We start from the raw sequence: 17642 nt of genomic DNA on the forward strand, positions 1-17642 counted from the left end.
GAATTTTTTTAACGAAAAATAAAAAAATACATATGTGCTGGCAAAGATTATTTTGTTTCGACTTATACCTGAGAATTCAGCCTGTTCAACTGGGATTGAGAAGTTTGATTAATTTGCTGTAGCTCTTCTTTCTCTTGATTAAGTCTTTCTCGGTCTGATCGCTCCTTTTTGAAGTCTTCTTCATATATTTGCACCTAGGAAATATTGACTTGCTGTTACTGTTAGCATCCTTTTCTCTAAGCCATTAAAATGATTTTAGAAGAGGTGCTATCTGGGCTTGTCCAATCTGAGTAATTCCTATCTTCTTTTCATGACTATTTCTTCATGGTGAGACTCTATCCCATTTGGATCTGGCCATAATTTTCTCTCTCGCTTTGTTTACAATGGCAGTTCTCAACTTTTTCCTCCTTGAGTATGTGTCAGGAATTCAGAAGTAAAGTAACAACATGGATATTTTGGAAAAAAAAATTCTCCTCACCCATTATTCTGCTGCATATTTCCTTACTGTGATGAGCATCCCCCTCCCCACCTTGCCTAGTGTTAAGTATCACTATTTTGGAGCAAGCCATCCATCTCCAACACAAGGCTTTGAAGTAGGAATAGTGCTTGAAGTTCTAAAAGACAGTTTACTGACAATAGCTGTTAAGTGAAGCCGCTAAATATTGGCATGCCAGTTTCCAAATATAAATAGTAAACTGAACACAAAATAGAAATGAAAGGCTCATGTATGTGGAAGAGCAAAGTATGATTGTTAAAAGGTATTCACAACTGGCCCCAGTAATTTTGGGGGTACAAAGTTTTTTAAAAAGTAGTAATATTTTAGTGGAACATCTCTCAAGAAATACTCCACATATTCCAGAAAAGCAATCAAACCAAAAGAAAAACAGATTTAATCATTATTGTTTTTAACTGGCATAGGGTTAACTGATGGCTTGGAGACTAGTAAGGTGGAACTATGAAAATAAATGACGCTTAGGGAATGAGGCAAAGGAATTCCTTTAAGACAATGAGTTAAATTACAACTTCCATGGGAACCTAGTAGCCAGACTTTTGTCTATTAATACTAATGCCCTCTGCACCTTCACCACAAATAATGCAACACATTTTTAACTAGAGGCTTATTAAAGTCAATAATAATAAAACAAAATGTAATAGGCAAAAGAGGATGAAATTAAACATGTTATACAGATCTAGATGCAGATATACACATTTAATTTTTAGGGTTTTATTCACCAGAAGTATTGCAAGGGAACTACACCGAGCTGAGCTGACATTTTGTTTTGGGTTTGGTTTGGGTTAAGATCTGAGGCTCAATTCCAGACATAGTCACACTAATGCTCTATAAACAATTACCGGAGGCATTTGAAATGGGAGAAGCTCATCGGATCAGAACTGAACACTCTTTATCAAACACAACACTGATAGTGATGTCATCACTGCAGTCAGGTGGCCAAGATCTAGCTCAGTTTCTTTGTGAATTGAAATCCTTTAGTGTATCACATGACACTCGGTGATATAGTGATTGTGGGTGTCCAATTAAAAATGTGCACAGTGAAAATGTGTACTCATAAAGTTAGCAAAAGAGCCACGCAACAACTAAGGAGATGGATTCTGGACCTCTTGGGGATAATGAAAAAAAGGATACCTGTCATTGTCTGCATCCAATATGAGCTAAACCATTGCTGTAAACTCTATGCATGTGTAAGAGTGACTCTCTTGCATGTGGGATACATTATATGAGAGCATCAAAGATGACTCAAGTGTCTGAACATAAGAAGTAGTTTTTTTCAGAGGAATCCTGGCTAGTGGCAATGGTACTTTAGGGGTTGAGAATTTGGCAGAACTTTAACACTCCGAATACTACCCTTATTCTCTTCATAGGTTTATTTTTAAACTATGTATTTGAACCTGAATGTAATGAGGCAGATTATTCAAAAGGGGGTTGATAGAAGAGAAGATGCAACTTTACCACCAAATGCTCTGAATTTTCTATCTAGATTCTAGTAGATAGGCTACTTCCTAGGAAGTAATAACAATAAACAACAACTCCAAGAATGTATTTGCTTAATTCTTTGGCGTATTGCATCAAGAATCCCTGGAGTTGGCCTTGCTCAGAGCAAAACAGCCAACAAATCAGTTCCAGGGACATACTTCCCAGCCCTTTGTTCTATCACATCCTCTCCCCCACCACTGATATACTACCAAAAATGTGTGCTTCAGAGATAGGATTCCTATATGTATGCTATATTTATTGACATCGCCATGAACTGTTCCAGCCCTTTACCTTCATTAGTTTATTTAACCTCTTACAGGAAAAGAGATGTGATATGCATGGGTGGCCCCTCAGCTAAGCCAGCTGCAGCTGGCTGAACTAAATTTAGACCCCAATCGGTTAGGCAGTGCTATGTGCCTACAGCCCTCTATTGCTTATCCATGCAGAAGCTTACTCCTTTACTCTCTGTCCACTTGGTGACGTGGGGTTGAGGTTGGGTGAGTGGGGAGGAGGAAGGCCTTGTGCATCAATAAATTGCTAGGTGGTGCCATCCACATGCAGCTGTAGATGAGCAGAGCGGGCTCTTCAGTGATTATGATCAGTGCAGGGTAGTCCCTTATTGCCCTCATTGTTCAAAGGCCTGGAGGCCAGCAGCTACAGAATAACAGCCTGGCTGCTACCATTTTCTGAAAAGGTCCCGGGTTTGGGGTGGTAGTGTTTTCAAAATAAATTGTGTCCACACGAAACTCTCTAGACCAGTGCTAATAAAATCTCACCAAAAGGTTAATTAGGAAGCTCTTCTTCTAACTGTATGACCTGGACAAACCATTTAACCCATTTGAAACTCAAGTCCCCCTTTTATAAAGTGTGAGTTGGGCCAGCTCATCTATATTCTCTTATCAAGCTTTAAAATGAGATAATTCTAATGAAAATAAATGCAAGAACTTTGGACACATTTGAATAGAAAGATTTCCAAAAATGTCCAAAGGAGCATGAACAATGGGCCCTGTGTTCGCCACATGATCGTGCCACTTTCAACTTCTCACCTGCTGTTTGAGAACTTCCATTTCTGTTCGCATCTCCACATGCCTGCACTCCATTTCAGACTCTCCCAAACAGTCCTCAGGAAATGAAGAACACTCGATTTTCAAGGCATCTTGAAGAGCCTATGTTATATGATAAGCACACGGTTGAGCTAAGAGTTAGCACATCTTACGACTTCCTCTATAATTGTTACAGTGATCTCAAATGCCCCCCACAAAACAGAACTCCATTTTTGATGTTACTTCTCAGACTGAATAACTTTTCTTCTTTCTCCTTTTCTAGCATACAGTTTTTCTTCCAGAATCTCTGTCTTTTCTCCGTGACGATGCTTATGTTATTCAACTGTCATTATTATTTAGGAGGGTTTTTTTATATTGATGTCAGGGATCCCCCCCTCCACCAAGTCAACCCTGAAAAGAAAACATATCTGTAGCCTTCCTCCAGATTCTCTGCTTCAGTCAAACACATACTTTATCAATAATGCTCAAACTTTAGAGAGCATCAGAATCACCTGGGGAGGTAGCAAACATGCCCATCCCTGGGCACTGTCCCCAGAGATCCTGAATCAGTAGCTCTGGGAAGAGTGTCTGAGAATCTGCATTCCTCAGAAGCTGATGCTGCTGGTCCCAGATGACATTGTAAGTGACACAGTGTGCTATCCAGCCCTGTCCCGGATAGGAGAGAGGGAAGCCCACGGAAATGCGAACCCAGGCAGATCACTCTTTCTTAGATCTACTGTACTGCTGTCCTTCTGCCCTGTCCTCCTCAGTATACCATGCCCTGGCCTAGCCACAGTCGTATTTATGCTCTAATAAAGCATCCGTTAACTCACTACAGGGTGCAGAGAGTGCTCTGCTTCCTTCCTTTTTCTTTCTTTCTTCCTTTGTTTTTTTCGAGAGAGAGAGCACAAAAGCGTGCAAGATGGGGAGGGCCGGGGAGGGCAGAGAGAGAAGAGAGGGAGACTCTCAAACAGGCTCCAGGCTCAGTGTGGAGCCCGACGCAAGGCTCGATCTCATAACCCTGAGATCATGACCTGAGCCGAAACCAAGAGTCGGAGGCTTTCTTGACGCCCAGTACAACTTAGTGGTTTCACTGTGGGGTAAGGAGGTGAAGGCAACAAGACACACTTAGATTTGCCAATAAGATTACCATCATTATTCACTAGCCCGTGATCTCTTACATTTACTATACTTCACCAGATCATATAAAAGACATCACCTCTATTCTGAAGACCTTGATTCATGATGAGTTCAATAAAATATAATAAAAATTGAGACACAATACGCCTCATCCTGGTGTGGTCTGGGAGCCCACATACAACATGACTACTTGCTCATTATCAAATGAGTCCTTTATACAAACAGAAAAGTTTCACTTTCAGAGCTCCAAGATTTCACTTCCTCTGAATTTCTTTGGTAGCTTCGATGATGTGCCTTTGATGATACTATTAGTAACTTACTTTCCTGCATTACTGGGCCATATGGTTATAAAGTAGGAAAAGAAAAGCAAAATCACTGCTTTAATATGTGTAGACAGGCTAAGAATTTCCTAATAGAATGTCTTTTAACGCTATGGATATTGTCTAGCCTTTGATTGTGAGTATCATTTTTCAGGACGTTGTAAGAGAAACAAGAACTTCTTTCTTCCTCCAACAAGAATTTAAAGAAACAACAAATGTTGTTTAATAATTTATGTTTTGTTACAATTTGTTGCTAAGCTACAGAGTTTTAGGAAGGATCATATTAGTTATAATTTTTAAAAATGTGTTACCAGTAACAGAGAGAATCTAGGATGGGGTGAGCCAAATGAGTTAAGACTTAAATCAAAAATGCTGATTTCATATCCTACCCCTATGAACAGATTATTTTTGTGCGTCTTGTTATATTTGAATTTCCTGGTCTACCTTTCATGCTATTCAGGCTTCCAGAAATTTTGCAAGTGAGTCATAAACGAAAGGTAAGTTTAATCGACATTTATTCCATCTTGGGGTTTTCCAACTTCCTTGAACAAACACCTGTAACCTATTCTAGAATAGTAATTTACTATCAGCACAGGCAAACTAAACAGATCTACCCATCTCACAATGGTGAGATGTTGGACAAATCAATTTTGCCCATGGGTGGCACTGGTTGACTAGCCTCAGGTAATTTTTCTCACTTTGGTTAAACATCTGGCTTCTCTTTAAGAACTCAATGAAAACAATGCCCTTGGGTATTTCCTTCAAAGCAAATAAGTTGAATTGAGTACACATAGTTGTGTGAACTTCTGAAAACCATATGTTAATTACTAAACTGACATGCTACAAATTTCTGCCAAGTGAATGGGTCAGCAGGCGCTCTGCTTGTGCAAGTAGGGTCGGCCCCAAATTCCATGCTGTGATGGATGATATGCACAATCCGCTACCCCAATCAACATTTGGAATAACTTCTATTTATTACAGTGGTACAAAAAGAAAAGAAAAGTCAAGTCTACAGTGTAAAATTGAATAGCAGTATCTTACATTTCTTTAGACACTAATACATGCACTAAATGAGAAAAAAAAAAACTTTTCATAGCTCATCACTTCATATCTATGCTTTTTAAATGACACTTTAAGGTACAGATGTGGCAGAAAAAATCTTTTCTGGCTTGAAGTGCCCTTCTATTTTCATGTTTTTTCACTAGTCATAAGTAATGCAGTATGCCTGCTAAAGCAGGAAACTCAGAGCCAGAATTGGCTATTGAACATATTACGTACTAGATAAATTATTTAATTAATTCATCCATTCAATAAATATTTAAGAACATACTGTGAGCAAGGCTCTGTTGCTGGCATTCAGAACACAGCAGTGAAAAAAAAAACAGAAAAACGTAGGCCACACTATGACTGTTGTATTTTTGAGTCCATGCCTCCAAATAAATACATATTCAAATTGTGTTTTGTAACTGCATTCTTATAAAGATCAATATATTAATATTAATATGAAAACTTTTTTTCAACCTAAAGGTCCATTTTTTCCTCCTGATTTTAAGGGAAATTAAACATATTAATAGGCCACTAGAAGTATCATGAGCCCTCACTACTGTGCCTACTAGTCTAATAGAGAAGTGAGTTCTGCAAAATTCCTACCCTCATGGAGCTTACAATCAAGATCAGGAGACAGGAAACAAATTTGATAATAGGAGACCCTGAACATATGTGAGATAGCAATAAATTCCAAAGAAACATTAAAACAGGAAATATCAGTTAGGATGGCCAGAAAAGTCCTCTGAGAAGGTGACATTTGTATAAAGACTTGAATTTTACTCAAATTAATTGTTCTCATTTCCTCAATTTTATTATAATCACAAGGGTTAAAAAATTTTTACTGACTTTTAAAACATTTCTGTTGGGGCGCCTGGGTGGCTCAGTCGTTAAGCGTCTGCCTTCGGCTCAGGTCATGATCCCAGGGTCCTGGGATCGAGTCCCACATCGGGTTCCCTGCTCGGCAGGAAGCCTGCTTCTCGCTCTCCCACTCCCCCTGCTTGTGTTCCTGCTCTCGCTATCTCTCTCTCTGTCAAATAAATAAATAAAATCTTTAAAAAAAAAAAAACAAAAAAAACACATTTCTGTTGACTATAGATACAGATACACAAAAATGAAGGGTACACATAGACCTGAACAAAAAACAGAGTTCTTGGCTGTTCTGATTTCTACAGGGTTTATATTCTTGTGCCAACATTTACAGAAATGAGTTAGAGAACAGAAGAAAACTTACCAAATAATATATCACAAATGGGAAAGATTTCAAATATAATCTCAACGCTAGTTCCTCTAATTCATCTGTGGAGGATTTCCAACAGAGAATAGAAGGGAAAATTTATTTGCCCTAAATTTGTATCTCTGAACATTGTTTTCCTCTCTTAGAGGATAGAGAAGTACATTGTTTGTGAAGTTAGTCTCTACTTTCCCATTTTCTCCTGATCAGTAACTTGTCTCACAAACAGATCGAATATAGCAGCACATTTGTAAACCATCCTGTCAATTATACAGGCAGAAACTTAACACTTTGGGGATCTTTAAATGATCCTCTGAACACTAACTACAAGATGCACAGTCCAAAATACAGGCACTGAGCACTTTTTCAAGGCCAATCACCTACTCTTATTTTAGAAGGCAATTTCTGTTACTTTGGTCAAGAAATATCTAACTTGAGGGGCGCCTGGGTGGCTCAGTTGGTTGAGCGTCTGCCTTTGGCTCAGGTTATGATCCCAGGGTCTGGGATCAAGCCCCTCATCCAGCTCTCTGCTCATCAGGGAGCCTACTTCTCCTTCTCCCTCTGCCTGCCACTCCCCCTGCTTGTGCTTGCTCGCTCTCTGTCAAATAAATAAAATCTTTAAAAAAAATGAAATAGCTAACTTGAGAGATGAGTATCTTGACTCAAACATGTACTATAAGTATTCCTATGGTCCACATCTGATGTGGCTCTCTGAAAAATCAACAGCAAAGGATTTGTTTCCTTGAACAAGTCAGCAATCCCTTCCCCAGGAAAATTAAGCTATTAGTCTACAAAACTCTCTCTCTCTCTCTCTCTCTCACACACACACACACACACACACACACAAACACAAATGCACACTCTCTCTAGTCATCTTTTGGCAGCAATTCATAGGTGGCCCCTTAGAATAGCTAAGTTGAAGCAAAGGAACCACTTGTGTTTTTCTAACAGACTTACCTCTCCAAACGCACCCCCCCAGACCCCACACCCCAATTAAAAGTGAGTTTTAGGCTTATTCTCTGGAAGGCCACCATCTCAGCCTTGGGTTTGGCATTTAGCAAGATTCCATACAGCCTGCATCACAGCCAGTTCCATAGTGATGGTTTTAAAGAGCAGCCTGTTTCCTCAGGAAACTTTTGCGGTTGACCAAGAGGTATGCTATTGTTCACAAACACCCACTTGCTATATGTGGTTCTTCGAACTAAAAAAAAAAAAAAAAAAAAGTTCTTTCTGTCTTCTAAAATTTCTCCTCGTTTCTCTTTTTAATGATGATTCTTTGCAGGGACACTAATTCCTGAAAGCCTCCTCAGTCAAGTATGGCTAAAAGATGCAGATGGGAGTGATTGATAAAATTACAGAGAAGCTCCTGTGCAAGCTCCCAAGACTAGGAGCAACACTGCAGCATAGATTTGGTTGTGACTCTCAGGTAGGAACGTGCTCTTTAAATTTTTTTTTTTTTTTTAAGATTCTATTTATTTGAGAGAGAGAATGAGAGACAGAGAGCATGAGAGAAAGGAGGGTCAGAGGGAGAAGCAGGGAGCTGAGCAGGGAGCCCGATGTGGGACTCTATCCTGGGACTCCAGGATCATGACCTGAGCCGAAGGCAGTCACTTAACCAACTGAGCCGCCCAGGCGCCCCGGAACATGCTCTTTATACAGGGACCTCTCCTTCCACCTCCCCAGCTTGACCTGGCTGATACCTTATTGAGGCGTTTTATTTCACATTCATAATGTTCCTTCTTTTTGTTCACAAGAGCATTTTTTTCCTTCAAATACTTATTTTCTTTCTTCAATTCATGTAATTCTTCATTTAGGCTCTCCTTTTCCTTCTGGAGTAAACAGCAAGAAAACAAAATCGAAATCAATAAAATTCAGATGACATAATATTGTAGGAATACTTCTGAAATGCAACAAAAACAGGACCTGCTAGATTTCCTTTAATGCTCCATTTAAGCAAGATTCTCTAGGTGGAGGACAGGGTTCAGATTGAGAAAATCTTTCTTTAATCCTTAGTGCTACTAAGTTTTATGATGCCGGAAAAAGCTCAAAATGCCCAATCCTCACTTTCAAGGGTCAAATGGGTCCACAGAAGAAGCTAGTTCCATGTACTATTACAAAGTGATAGATAAGTGACTTAGTAAAAGTAATTAAACTTCTAAAAAGTATCATTGCAACAAAAAATGCAAAATATCTCAAAACCCAATCCTGCCTGCATCATTCTGGACTGAAGAGAGGGAGAAGAGGATAAAACGTCAGGCAAAAAAGAGCCTTCACTACAGATAATTATTCAGAGCACCATATTGCTGTGATTATTACTTTTAAAAGGCAGAGACCAAAAAAAGAAAAAAAAAGGTAGAGATCAATTAGTCCAACTGCCATCACCCCCTCCATGTTCCAGATAACCTTCAGGATGTCCTGTGTTTTAAATTACTGAAGCAAGTTTAGTTGCTTTGACACTAATGGGCTCTGGATTTAGACATCTGTCTTCTAATTCTTAATTTGTATTTTAAATAGTAAATTTTTTGTGGAGTGAATTGGACTCTTAATGGCATTCAGATTTTAACCTAATAAAATAAATATTACAGAATTTAGGTAAATCAAGATGAGAAATTAGCTAATATATATGTTAAAGTATGTTCTTTTAGTGATTAATATTTCCCAATAATTAGATTTAAGATATCTACTTTAGGTGATTTGTTTTTGTTTTTTTTAAGTGAGAACATTTCTATTTGCTTTTCCTTAGAATGAGCTCATATTTTGTTGGAACAATTGCCATGATTTCTGGTCAGGGTCTAAATGGAAAAGGAAGGGACTGCTCCAGGACCAGAAGGAGTTGTTAAACCTTGTTTGTTTTCCTCTGACTCACTGAGACACAGATACCCTTCACGAAATAAGAAAACCTACAGTGAGACCGTTGGCACTGATTTTAGACATTGCTTTAGGATTGGTGCATGAGTTAAAATACAGTCAATGGCTCACAATATCAGTCACAAGACTTCACCTGAGAATATTTACAGTTCTTGTTTTTTCTTAACATACGTAAAAAAAAAATGAGAGTCCATTAGAGCGTAAGGTTTTTCCCCCATTTTCTATAATATCCATTAAACCCCGTAACTAAGAGTAAAACCAAGAGTATTTTAGAAGTCTGTCGCCTTCAAGACCACCATCTCGCTCTCAGCGGGGATTAATGAGACTTAGTATCTGGAAACGGGTGTTCAAGTCCCATCTTCCCAGGTACTCGGTTGGCAAGGTCGACAAGTTATGCAGCCTCTTCACATCTCAGCTTTCTTACCTTTACAATGACAAAAATAATATTTTCCTCACAGACAGGAGGAGCTTGTTAAATGAGATAATGAGGGTGAGGCCGTTTTTAAAACGGTTTATTTTTATGATGATAAAAGCAATGCCTCTTGGCAAAACTCTGTGAGCTGAAAAGCAGCTGTACGAATACAAGGCACTGTCCTATTATTATTAACACTAGTAATAAAATAATATAGAGGAGTAATCTTCTAGGCTAGAAACGCGCTAGAAAGACAGCTCCGAATCTCCGGATCAGCTCTCTCTGCCGGTGCAGCCTGGCACACGAACGCATGCTCGTGTGGCCGACAAAGCAGGAAGCGAGCAGGCCACGTGCCCCGTTCGGATCGCGGGGAGCCGGCCCTGCTCGGGGGCGCGGCGGCTGGGGGCGCGGGGGCTCGGGGGCCGCGCGCACGGGTGTGGGGGCGGCTGCTCAGGGCGGCGGCGCCGGGCCGGTCGGCTCCGCGAGCCCCGCCCACCTCCTGGCGCTGCAGCCGCTCGCGGGTCCGGTCGCGCAGCCGCTCGCTCGCGCTCTGACTCTGCTGGCGCTCCTTCTCCTGCGTGCTGAGGACTCTTTCTGCGGCGTCCAGTTTCGTTTTCAGCTCGGCGACCTGAGGAAGTCGTTCACTGAGAGCTGCGGAAACCTATTCTGAAATTCACAGCCCCCGCCCCCCGCCCGGATTTAGTCCCACCCCGTGCACTCGGCGACAGTCACGCCCCACTCCTGGGCGGGCCCCTGACGAGAGGTTCTACTTCCCACCCCTCTTCGCCAAGATCCGGACAAGTGCGTTTAAAAAAAGGGCTTCCTCTACGGGGAAAAGCAAACCCCCGAAACCGCCTTCAGCCCCTTCCCTCCTTTCTCCGAACCACACCACTTCCGAGGGACTAAAGATTTAGACCTTAGACTGGGGGGGGGGGGGGGGGGGGGGGCACTTTCGGGCCTGTCATTCTTCCTAACTCTCAAAATGTGTCTTTTCCTGACCTGAAAAGAGCCGCAGCGAGGGGTAGGGGGTAAGTGAATATGTCTGCACCAGAGAAAAACAGACATGGCTTTTAACTTATCAATAATGTGCAATGTTTGACCCGCTACGAAATGCCAGATTAGTCCTCAGAGTGACGCCGGTCCAGTTGAGAAGCCTTAGAAAAGGGTGTCTCATCAAGGATGCCCGTTGTTAACCCCAGGTCTTCACACACCTGTGAGCCTTTCTTCCTGAGCATCTTAAACATTTTCTCTGGGACCATGTTCTTTAAAATTTGGAGACGCAAAGCCTACCCCAGACTGAATATAACAGGGTGGCCTGACCATGGCCTGATCTAGTAGGAACATTCTCCTGCATTAACAAAATTTAAAACTTCTGCCTATCAAAATGGGGAAGAAAAGAGCAATACTGCTACGTTACTCACTTGTGGTCAGGTTTCTTAATTCTGAATTATTTAGGGGAATTTACTTTCTCCTTTTCCTCTTTTTGAACATAGAATAGTTTACAATGATAAATTGACTTTTACCTATTAAAAGGTATTCTCTCCAAAAAGTTTCTCACCAAAGCAAAAGATTCTTTGACAGAGAACATACTTTTTTTGGTGGGGGGGGGGGGGGGTGCGCCACTTCCCCTCATACTTTCACTGTTACCATTGTTTATTTCTTTATCTGCGGAAATAGCTTATGCTATCTAATTGAAGAATTAGAGAACTAGCCTAGCATAAAACAGTATGAACTTTAAACGATCTCTCACCTCACATATAACCTTGTGTGTTCATGGCTGCTAGTAACAGAGCCAAAGCCAGGATATTCTGTGAGCTATGATAAATGTGTGCATAAGAACTCTAGAGACAGCTCGGGAGGCTATTTTTAGTACCCTTTTTTTTTTTTTTTTTTTTTTGCCATGCTCAAGATAATTCACTGATATCCTTCATAAATCTTCAGTACCAAGGGGCCAATAATACACTCAGCACCTTCCCCACACCCCCATCATTTTTCAGCAGTTGGCTATCCACAGATCTCCTTCAGCAGAAGTCAGTGAGAATCTTCACAGACTTTGTCCCCCAGCTTATTGATCGAAAGCAAATACTAAATAGAGAGGTGTTTACCTTTCTTTCATATAACTCTTTCATACTTCTAAATTGCTGATCCCATTGCTGGTTAACTTCCAGGAGCTGAAATTATTAAAATTTGGTAAATCAGTATGGATTTTTTGCCCATTTGGAAATTTGGCCAAAATGAAATCACTTTTGGGGTTACTAAGATCTTACAAGCCATGGGTGAAGACAATATGCCTTTTGCCAAGTACTGGTAAGGCTGGGATGATTTAATTGAGTACACTTTTCCCATTTTCGTAACTGTCTCATATATGAGAAGCTATTAAGTCTTCGGTATATCTTGACTAGTCAGCTGAACAATTTATTAGCAACTTTCAATTCTGCTTAGTTATTTGAATTTTCATCTTTGTTTAACCCAATCAAAATCCAGTAAAAATTTGTGAGTATTGATGGTTTTCTGTAAGATTTATTAATATATGAAGCGTCTTTTTTCAAACCTTTCCATATTTTTCTATGTGCTTACATTATTTAATATAATGAAATATTTCTTCTAGCTTTTTAAAAGCAGAATTTATATTAACAAATTCCAAATCACAATAACTGATCACCAAGAGCTTGCAATATAGTGCTTCTTAAAATCAATGCATGATTTGTAATGTATACTCAATGAATGGATAATATCACCTTTTTCAAAGTATAGATTTTCAAGGAATAATAGTTTTACCATAAGGCAATATTTAGAAATAATTTAGCCTGCAATTTGAAAGCTTTAAAATTATGTGCTAGATAAAAGGAAGAAAAAACACTATGACCTGTGTTTTAGTTTTCTTGTAAGGGAAGTCTGTAACTTCCTACATTAAGAGAAATTCCAACACTTTCAATATGGGACAGAGATCAAGAAGATAGTCACAATGACTAAAAGGAAGCAAGATATTCTCCTAATTATAAAACAAAATATCTAATCCAGACAGGCAGTCACTAGGTAAATCTTATGCTGGAAATAGATATGGGTATTTAGTATAGACTATATAATATTACTATATAAGGATATCTGATCTGTTGGCATTTAAGGATTAACATTTCTATGCTATGGTGACATTACTCTGCTATCGTTCAGTAATTTTCCAGAAGGGCACAATATTTTATGCAGTATCAACGAGGAGTAGAAGGCACCATTGAGAAGACATGAAGGATATAACCTGTATAGTGGTTTAGAAAAGTAATTTAAAAATTGATAACATACACAGTGCTAAAATTGTTACACTTTTCACCTCTTCATCTGTCAAGAAGGATAGAGGTTCTAGCATTCATTAAACGGAGAAAAACAGAACTCAAAATAACATCCATCACATCCCTAATGACATTTGAGAAAGAAACATTTTTTTTTATGATAATGCTCCTTAATCCCTATGTGGTTGGATGCCCAGCTCATGAAGTCATAACACCTAAGTCAATTACACTTAAAAGCCTGTGACAGTTTCAGTCTCAAGGTGTGTCAGGTTCCAAGGCATAATGGAACAGGTGATAAGCTCCCGTAGTCCATGTGGAGGAACATCGAAGTTTTGAGCAAATTAAGATTATGATTATCCGATTTATGACTTGTCGTTTTTCACTCATTTACACAAAAACTGAGAGACTGAGTAAGAGAAACATAGGTGAGTGAGAAGAAAGCACTCGCTCTCAAAATAATACTGTCCAGTATCCTAGAGATAAATACTGTGACCCAAGAACAAAAATAAAAGACTCTAGATATACATTCTATCTTATTCTTAGTATTAAATCATGGTACATGTTGCTTCAACTAGTATTTCTAAATTACCTCTTTTCTCTGTTTTTCCAAGCACCTTATCTTTTGTTCAAGAGAATTTGTCAAGTTATTTCTGCTTGATGATTGATCACACTGAAAAAAAAAAAAAAAGAAAGAAAGAAAAGAAAAAAAAAAAGAGTGAAATAAAATAGTCTATAACATAAGCAGGCGAAATATTGTCCTTCACAAACTCCATGCATTTGACCAGCTCTCCTGTTGTGATTCATAAAAATATCTATTCTAGCAGTATCAACCCTTACACCATAGTCCCTCATCGAGACCTGTTGATGGGTAAGATTTATATTATGTTTCAGATTCCTTTATATGAAGTAATTAACAAAATAATCATCTAATAAATTACAAATGTATCTATACAATGGGCAAATGAGAAATTAGGATTTCATGAGTTTGGATTAAAACCCTTTTCCAAAAAAACCAAAACCAAAACCAAAAAAATGGAAATTAAGAGTATAATTCTTATAGAAATCAGGTAGGTTTTATGGATATATTTTGGGTATTTATATTAAGTAATAAACATTTCTAAAAAGTCATTTCTGTAGATGTGTCCATATCTGAAGAGTGGCCCTGGCAAAAGTCAGAGGAACGATAGAACCATCAAGAGAAAAAGACCAATACATATAACTAAAAGGCAGCAAATTGATTCTAAGACTATAATAAATTATCTACCTCAATGACCTCATACAATTATGTTATAGAAAGGTTGGCATAGATTATCTGGTATTGTGTAATTTTAACCAGCCCTTTGAATAAAGCCAGTAGGTTATAAGTCTAGATAAATAATAAATCATTGGCACAGCAAAAAAGTTAACCACCTTTCTTTTCAGCCTTTTTTTTTTTTTTCCCCGAAGCATTGGGGGTATTTATTTAAAGAAAGCACAAAAGCTCTGGAAACTGTGGGCCATCTGTCTAAATGGACCACCAACAAAGTTCACTTAAGTGCTGTTTTCTCTATACTAACTCAATAGTCTTGTTACCATCTCATCTCTGAGTCACATAAACAATACAACGAATCTGGTGATGAGGATAGTCCTAAGTCTGCTATTCAGTTTTAGGCTCAATAGTTATGGAAATTTACAGATATTCACAAACAATTAAATATTTTCAAAGTGTGTTGGCTTTTGCCAAAAACATTTATAGGAAGTGTTCTTTTACAATCATCATGGGATTTCAAGGACTTTTTTCATTAGAAATGATTCATAAAACTATTCTATTTTTTCTCTACTTATCTATGTCTCACTCAACATTTTAGGTCTAGAGGATAATTTATATCTCTATAGATGCTGTTCTTAGTTTTCTTAGCTTCTTCTTATTCAGACCCATGTACAATTAAGACCACATTCTAAAAGAGATATTCTTCTGTGGGTCAATAAATTCAGAATTATTATACTTGCTTCTGACCTCAAGAAGCTGATTTGGCTGAGTTCCAGAAGTAACATCAAAGCCCAGGTGACAATATGTTGGGTCTTATAATTGGGCTTTCCCTTTTTTAGTAAGTCTAGACTCATTCTGCATCAGAACAGACTGAGTATTAGATGCTGTGAGCCAACTGTATTTAGGGTGTCCTGAGCTCGGCAAAGCAGAGGTGCAGTGAGACCAGATTCCAAACCAGTGGTTCTTAGTACAAGAACACAAAAAAGTCACTGTGGGAGCTTGCTAAACATAGGGCACTGAACACTGTGAACACTGAAACGGAATTTCTGAAAAGGGAGTCATAGCACCTCCATTTCCTTCTTAATAAACTATTTTTTAGAGCAGTTTTAGGTTCACAGCAAAATCTAGTGGAAAGTACAGAGATTTCCCATGTGCCTGCTTCCCCCATACCTACATACACATTATCAACATCTCCCACAAGAGCGGTGCATTTCTTACAATTGAACCTCTACTGACACATCACCCAAATCCATAATTTACATCAGGGTGCATTCTTGGTATGTACATTCTATGAATTTGAATAAATGTATAATGACATTATGGTATCATACAGAATAGTTTCACTGCCCTAAAAATCCTCTGTGCTCAGCCTGTTTATCCCATCTCTATTTTTAATAAATTTCAGAGGCTACAGTGGTTCATACTGAAGTTCAAGTTTCCCCTATTCCAGACCATGCTTGGAGGCACAGATTTGGTGTCCTCAAAAAGTCTCCTCTCTATTTGTGATATAGACAAAAAAACTCTGTGAGCAGGAAATATTTGTATGACCTAGTCTTCTGGGAAACCAGATTAAGAGTAATTAAATAGTGTGCAATTTTTGCCATATATCATTTTCTCTGGAAAGAAATTGTAAAACATTTGGACTTTGATTTTTATTTTATAAATAAGAGTTACTGAATTGCAGATACTAAATCTGCAAGAAAGAAAGAGAGAAAGCACAGTAATAGGAATTGCTTATAAGCCATAAATGTATCACCAGGGGTTTCTCTGGAGATTAATCAACATGTTACCATGGTTCATATGTCTCAGGTATGTATTAAAAATGAAGCAAAAGTCAATCAAACACAAAGTTTTGGGAGAATTTTCCATTTGTATTTGCTTGGTTTTCCAATTGCTAAGGAAGGTATCTGATGCTTCAATGAATAACAAAGATTTTAGTCATTGGTTCTACTAATGACCCACTAACAGAACAGTTATTCCTTGTATAGTGTAATCTGTGCTTAAAGTATCTGGATATTTGCCTCTCATTTACCATAACACCAAAACCAACTTCTAAGATATTCAAATTCTGACACTGCTAAATTAAATACCTAAATAAACAAAAGAGTTCCATTTAGTTTGCTATTATACCTCGGTTATCTCTAAAAAGAACTTTAAGAAAGCATTTTCATTCATTCATTCACTCATTCATTCATTCAGTAAGTGAGTATCTGTTGCAGTAACCAGTAACCCAACAAAAACTGTGGTATTAATTGTACATACATAAATATTTTACTATGGCTACTCTTTTGCTATAATATGTTCTATTTCCAACTACACCAATATTCTTTTTTAAATTTTACATTGAACCAAATTTCTCTAAATCAAGAGCAAAATATGGAGCCCACAGAACTGGGGAGCTGTAAAGACTTTGGACAAGATTTAATCTCAGTTCGTAAAAGAAGAAAGGTAGCTCAGAGGGATCAGAGGAAATGCAATGGTCACCCAGATACTTTTTCTTTGTTAAATAACATTGATCAAAAATACATAGCAGATATTATCTAAATAAAGTGAACTAGCCATTTCTACTCTTATTCATCATTGCATAATTAACCATGAGAAGTGCAATTGATGCTAGATATGGTCAATTCATCCCCTAGAAATGTGTTCTTACCTCTGCATGCTCCGTAGAACCTTCTGCAGCACTCATTCTAGTTGTGCCCTGCACAAAATGTGCCATGGAAGCTGTTTTTCCTGGAGTCTTGGAAGACAGAAAGATAAAGAGAAAGAAAAGGTCTCCTGCGGTATCTTTTAAAGTGAGATCAAATATATAAAATTTTAAAAAGACCACACAGTTAACTCATGATAGAAAATAACAGCAATAGTTTTTCATTACAAATGAACAGAAGTGACTCCGTATATGATTTACACAGAATAAGGTCATAAGCACAGCATCTGTGATTTTAACTTTTCTTCTGTTCCAGATAGGGATTTCCCAGGATGTCTCAAGGAGGCAGGCTGTGACTAAGACGGACCTATTAGCCTTGCCTATGGTAAGTAAATAGTCATTCTTCCT

The 17642-nt window shown here is 38.4% G+C and overlaps 1 protein-coding gene across 4 annotated transcripts in view; it reads right to left on the reverse strand.

Moving 5' to 3' along the window:
• The window catches only part of TNIP3 (TNFAIP3 interacting protein 3), a 48182-nt gene extending 30800 nt beyond the window's left edge, over positions 1 to 17382 (reverse strand). For 2 of the 4 annotated variants that reach the window (XM_064584999.1, XM_045880506.3), the window contains exons 1-7: positions 17241 to 17380; positions 13928 to 14008; positions 12160 to 12225; positions 10551 to 10682; positions 8475 to 8603; positions 3040 to 3159; positions 69 to 194 (exon numbers count right to left, since the gene is read on the reverse strand). In XM_064584999.1, the coding sequence (XP_064441069.1) occupies positions 69 to 194; positions 3040 to 3159; positions 8475 to 8603; positions 10551 to 10682; positions 12160 to 12225; positions 13928 to 14008; positions 17241 to 17306 (720 nt within the window). In that variant the 5' untranslated portion in view covers positions 17307 to 17380. Of the gene's footprint in view, positions 1 to 68; positions 195 to 3039; positions 3160 to 8474; positions 8604 to 10550; positions 10683 to 12159; positions 12226 to 13927; positions 14009 to 17240 lie in introns of all 4 variants that reach the window. The other 2 variants (XM_045880507.3, XM_054508771.2) reach the window with 2 other exon arrangements.
• Between the last annotated feature and the right edge of the window lie 260 nt (positions 17383 to 17642).

The sequence above is a fragment of the Mirounga angustirostris genome, unplaced genomic scaffold, assembly GCF_029215605.1.
Source record: "Mirounga angustirostris isolate CCGP_5_RB_7025 unplaced genomic scaffold, mMirAng1.0.hap1 SCAF_2, whole genome shotgun sequence".
Classification (NCBI taxonomy): domain Eukaryota; kingdom Metazoa; phylum Chordata; class Mammalia; order Carnivora; family Phocidae; genus Mirounga; species Mirounga angustirostris.